At 51.6% G+C, this 6,000-nt stretch overlaps 1 protein-coding gene across 1 annotated transcript in view; it reads left to right on the top strand.

Annotated features, from left to right (window-relative positions):
* The first annotated feature begins 1,027 nt into the window (after positions 1-1,027).
* The window catches only part of LOC147699065 (uncharacterized), a 40,665-nt gene continuing 35,692 nt past the window's right edge, over positions 1,028-6,000 (top strand). Inside the window, exon 1 of the mRNA XM_086936298.1 lies at positions 1,028-1,630. Within this exon, the coding sequence (XP_086792424.1) occupies positions 1,106-1,630 (525 nt within the window). The 5' untranslated portion in view covers positions 1,028-1,105. The remainder of the gene's footprint in view (positions 1,631-6,000) is intronic.

The following is a 6,000-nucleotide window of genomic DNA, read 5'->3' as shown; positions in this document are numbered from 1 at the left end:
AAGTTCTCCTTCTCCAGAGACACCTCCAAAAGTAATTCACGTCCTCTTGCTATTTGGAGGAAGACTTCCCACTACTGATATTTTCTACTTTCCATGACCATGGAAGTGCCTTCCCAGTGTGTTCTTGTGGTTGGAGTGTCTGCCTTTTTGCAGTATTCTCCATGTACTGGTGTTCGGTGCCCTTTTGTAACATGCGCACACCACTTTGCCCTTGTAACACACGGTTGCTACCTCTCACATGTTTTTACCCTTGATATTTGCACAAGTGCCACCTTTGCCTACGTAACGCCTGTTCTTGTGCCTAGCACTTATTGCAGTATTATACCTCAAATTATACTCTGTTTTCTCTTATAACTACACACTTGTCACTTTTCCTCTTGTGCACTTTTGACTACCTCATGTATTTTTGGTTGCTCACAATTTCTACTACCTCAAGTATTTTGTTTGCTCACAATTGTCACTACTACCTTTACTACCTCATGTATTTTTGGTTGCTCACAATTTTTACTACCTCAAGTATTTTGTTTGCTCACAATTGTCACTTTTACCTTTACTACCTCATGTATTTTTGGTTGCTCACAATTTTTACTACCTCATGTATTTTGTTTGCTCACAATCGTCACTATTACCTTATGTAAGTAACGTATGTTCTTGTAATCTGCTCTTTTGTAATGTTTCTCATTATGTTTCATTTCTGTTCCTAATGTGAAGCGCTCTGACGCCTTCGGGTAAAGTCCGCGCTATATAAAAATGCATAAATAAATAAATAAAATAAATAAATAAAATGGAACCTAACCTGAATTCACTTGCCGTGCGTCATTCTGCCATCTAGTGGTTGGCATCAGGAAAACATGTCAACGAAAACTTTTTTTTTTGTTCAAATCTTTTTTTATTGAGCAATAACAAAAATGAGAACGGCGCTGAAGCCAAGAAGAAGGCAAGATACCGGCCTGCTCCGAGGAGACGACTGAGACACCCACCTGGGACCGGATCTTATTTATTTACGCACCTGAGAGAGATACTTACCTACAGGGACACTTACAGTAGCTGCTTCATCCCCGCTTGGAACCTATGACACCTTAAAACGGACACTTAGAGCCTAAGGATGCGGCTACCGGGCTTCGCGGCGCTGCTACTGACGCTGCCCTCTCTGGCACCAGCGCTACGATGTACTCTACAGAGTGAAAAATGCATGAATGGTGGAAAGTGCGAAGCCCTTCCCAACGGGACTTTCACTTGCACGTGTAGCAGCAGTGCATTTGTAGGCGAAAGGTGCGAATACTCCAACCCCTGCCTTAGCTCTCCATGTATGAACTCCGGAACGTGCCAAGTCGAGATCCGTGGAAACACCGTGGATTATAGCTGTGTCTGCCGCTTGGGATACTCCGACAAGCTGTGCCTGACTCCCACGGATAATGTTTGCCTGAACAACCCTTGCCGCAATGGTGGGACATGTGAACTGCTGTCCAGCCTCACCCAGCATAAGTGTAGATGTCCCCCGGGGTGGACAGGTGAAACTTGCCAGCAGGCGGATCCCTGTGCCTCGAACCCTTGCGGCAATGGAGGACAGTGTGTGCCTTTCGAAGCTCAGTATGTCTGCAAGTGCCCTCCAGCTTACCATGGACCCACTGTGGTATGCGCTCTAGCTTATGGACGCTTACGCGAGGACGCTTTACGTCATAAGCTAGAGCGGCACGGCGCACGCGCAGGACTATGAAAGGAAAGGCGCGAACAGGAGAGTGAGAGTTGGCGGCTGGAGCTGGTCATAGCCAGACGCTCGGCGCCCTTTGCGATTGGAATTTCTTGTTGTATGAATAAACCTGTTTCCTCACACCAGAAGTCTCCGTGTACACTGTGGGGGGAGAAAAGAACATTACAGTGGCGACGAGGCTGGGATTCGAACACCACCAGGTGCTAAAAAAAAAAAAAAGGAAGAAAGAACATAGGATACCTCCACAGTCTGCATCCACGGGCCAGTGAAGCGCAGGTACCACACAGAAGAGCAAGGGCGTGGCAGCAGCGTAACAGCGAAGAAAGGAACGTTCCAAGGCACAGAAGCAGGTCAGTGCGGCCCAAGGCTCCAGGAACCCCCAGGCAGCATCCTGGCAACCAAAGGAGACACCCCCACTCCAGAGGAAGGGGGGAAGGGTGCACAGACAGCGCACACCACAAGGGACAATACCCCGGGCAGCCCAAGAGGCCAAGGTGACACGGCAGGGAACGCAGGAGCGTCCGGTGAGCCTGCCCAAAGAGCCCAGGAAGGAGGACCCAGAGGTGAAGCCAGAATGACGAGTCAAGCGTCAACCCTAATGGCGCCCGTCCCGTTCCTGACCAGACCAGGCGAACCTCAACTTAAATGGGAAGACTGGAAAGAGTATTTCCTCAATTACATCGAGGCACTGGAGGACGAAAGTGAAGGCGAATACAAACCGGATAGAAAAAAAAGACTATTGCTCCACAATTTAGGCCCAGAAGGGGTACGGGTCTATAAGAACTTGGTGCCCAAGGAGAGAGGTGCAGAGGAAACGGATGTCTTCGTGAATGCTCTGGACGACCTGGACAGCCACTATCGCCCAGCGGTCTGTGTCTCGATAGACCGCTACAACTTCCAGCAGAGGAAACAAGAGGCGGGAGAATCGATCGACGACTATGTGGCTGCCCTCCGCAGACTAGCAATCACATGTAGGTATGGGAACCTGCAAGACGAATACATCAAGGACCAAATTGTAATGCACACCACCAGCAGAGCAGTCCAAGACAAGCTATGGGCGATGAACGAGACCACCCTGAAGGAAGTCGTGGCAATGGTCAAAAAGGCGGAAATGTCGAAGAGAGGTGCAGACGCGGCAAAAAGAGAAAGCGCGCCAAAACAGATGATCAATAAAATCGATGAGGCACCCCATTCCAGCAAACAAAGAAGTGTCAGTGGAGACCTGAGGAAGGACGCGAGAGGGCCTGGGAAGCAGATGCCTCGCTCCAGCCAGGCGACGAAGTTCGCGTGCTACAGGTGTGGCAGCGCCGCACACGCGGCCCAGGACAGGCGTTGTCCCGCGTTTCGCGCCAAGTGCTCATACTGCGGACTGACGGGGCATTTCGAAAAAGTCTGCCGGAAGATAGGGATGAAATCAACGGTTAAATGCATCGAAGCGGCCACAGCCGACGCAAGTGGGGAAGACGAACCGGAAGAGGACGACCTGGTGCTATGCATAGAGGACCAAGTGCTGGACGTGTCGGGGAAACGCAGGGACAAGCCCCGCACAGACATGCGCATCGGAGGCGTCAAGGTACATGTAGCGGTGGATTCAGGGTCCCCCTGGACGATCGTGCAGAGGTCGATATGGGAGGAGGATTTCGCCCCGGCTTTAGGACCCGACCTATGGCCACCAGATATCAGACCCATCTCGTACACTGAAAATGCCATTCCCCTAGTGGGGTGCAGAGACCTGGAATTTGAGTTCAGAGGAAGGACGGCCACGTGCACCCTATATGTGGCGGAGAAGGGCCCGTCGGTGTTGGGATGGAGAGATGCGGGCGCTCTCGGCATCGTACTAAATCCCGGAGGGAGAGAACAGATCTTGCTGACGGAGGAATGGCCCCTCTCGAAGGAGGAAGACTGGAAGGCGGCATACCCCAAAGTATTTGAAGGCACGGTTGGCAAGCTGGAGAAATTCGTGCATAAAATGGTCCTCAAAGAGGGAGCAATACCAGTCGTGCACAAGGTTCGGAACATACCGATATCCTCTAGCGAGGCAGTGCGCCAGGAACTACGGAAGTTGGAAGAGCTGGAAATCATCGAGCCGGTGGACAGCGCAGAATGGCTATCGCCCTTGGTGGTAGTTAAAAAGCCCAACGGCAAGGTCAGGCTCTGCGTGGACCTGAGGGAGCTCAACAAAAATCTCATAGTGGAGAGGTTCCCGCTCCCCAGAATAGAAGAAATGTTAGCAAAGACTAAAGGGATTACACACTACTCCACCATAGACCTCACGTCGGCATACTACCAGATAGAACTGCACCCAGCGAGCAGGAAATACACGGCCTTCATAACGCCATTCGGATGCTACCAATTCAGAAGAATGCCCTTCGGACTGGCATCCGCGGCGGCCGTGTTCCAGAAGCTCATGCACAGGCTATTCAAAGACATCCCGGGAGTGCAATACTTCCAAGACGACATCCTGGTGATGGGCTCCGACAAGAACGAGCACGATAGGAAACTGCACCAGGTGTTGGGAGTGCTACAGAACAAAGGGCTGACTGCAGAGTGGAGCAAGTGCAGAATTGGGTCTCGCTCAGTGACCTACCTAGGGCACGAGATAGGAACGCATGGCATCTTGCCGAAAGAATTGAATGTCAAGGCCATAAAGGACGCTAAAGCCCCCACGACTAAAGAAGAGGTGCGGTCATTCCTCGGAATGGCCGAGTATTACAGCAAATTTGTAAGATATTTTGCCACGAGAACGCACAGGATGAGGCAACTGATCAGGCACAATACGAAATTCGAATGGGACAAGGAGGCCCAGTCCGAATTCGAGTCCATCAAAGACTGTATCAGCCAGGCCATTCCGTTACAGGGATATGTCCCAACGGGCAAGACCATCGTAACTACAGATGCGAGCGACAAGGGCTTGGGGGCTGTCCTGGCGCAGGAAAGGACAGACGGAACGAAAGAAACCATCAGCTTTGCATCCAGGGCGCTGTCCCCGACGGAACAGAGGTACAGCGTGATAGAAAAGGAAATGCTGGCAGTCACGTGGGCTTTGAATAAATTTCGCCAGTTCATATGGGGCACGAGGTTCAAGCTCCAAACAGACCATAAGCCGCTCGTCAAGGTGTTAACGTCATCTGGCCACGACACTGCCACCCCGAGAATAGCGAAAATGTCCCTGAAACTGCTAGACTATACTTACGATGTCGAGTATCTCCCGGGCACGCAGAACAGGGTGGCTGACTACCTCAGCAGGGCAGCTGCAATGGAAGAGGCTCCGAGTGTCACCCCTGACACCGAAGAGATGGTCGCCAGCATGGAGGACCACGAGACCTCAATCAGCGCACAGGAGTGGCAGGCGGCCTATGAACTCGATGAGGAAAAGATGGAAGTCCGAAAACATCTCATGTTGGGGTGGCCGGACAAGAGGAAACTGACGGAGAGCGTCCGCCGCTTTTATGAAATAAGGGAAGAGTTGTCCTTGAGTGACTCGGGGATATTCTTATACCGAGGTGAGAGAGTGGTGCCCCCAGTGACATTGATACCACGACTGCTGAAAATACTCCACGAAGGGCATCTGGGCATAGTAAAAACCAAGGCGTTGGTCAAACAGACATATTGGTGGCCAGGAATGGATGCCCACATCGAGAGACAAGTCAGGGAGTGTGTGCAGTGCCAAGGAGCGGACAAGGTGCTCCGACCACTCCGACCGGCTCTGGGGAAGTTTGACACGCCACATGGCCCCTGGGAGGACGTGGCGATAGACATTCTGGGGCCTGTCCTGGACAATATGGGGGTGAACAAGTATATCTGCGTGCTGATGGATAAGTATTCCAAGTGGCCAGAAGTGGACATACAGGAGTCGATGGATACGGACATGATCTTGAAGTTCTTAACGGAGGTGTTCCTAAGAGAAGGGATACCCAAAACGATCCTCAGCGATAATGGACCACAATTTGTGTCGGACAAATGGGGAAGATACATGAAACGGAATGGGATCGAGGTGAGACACACGGCGGTGTACCACCCAGCGTGCAACGGCCAGGTCGAAAGATTCAATAGGGTGCTCATGGGTTCCATCCAGGCAGCCATTTCGCAAGGTAAAGACTGGGAGGTGGAAATTATGAACATGCTATGGGCCTACCGCATAACACCCTCCGTGGTAGGGTATAGTCCCTTCCAGGTGCTAAGAGGACGACATCCATTCACCCGGGACAATGTGGCATGGAGGGAGAAGACCATCACCAGCAAGTGGTCCCCAGCGGTGGTGCAAAACAATCTGGAGAAGGCCCAGAGGA

The sequence above is a fragment of the Lissotriton vulgaris genome, chromosome 8, assembly GCF_964263255.1.
Source record: "Lissotriton vulgaris chromosome 8, aLisVul1.2, whole genome shotgun sequence".
Classification (NCBI taxonomy): domain Eukaryota; kingdom Metazoa; phylum Chordata; class Amphibia; order Caudata; family Salamandridae; genus Lissotriton; species Lissotriton vulgaris.
The sequence above is the reverse complement of the archived record's forward strand: the minus strand, read 5'-3'. Positions and strand labels throughout refer to the sequence as shown.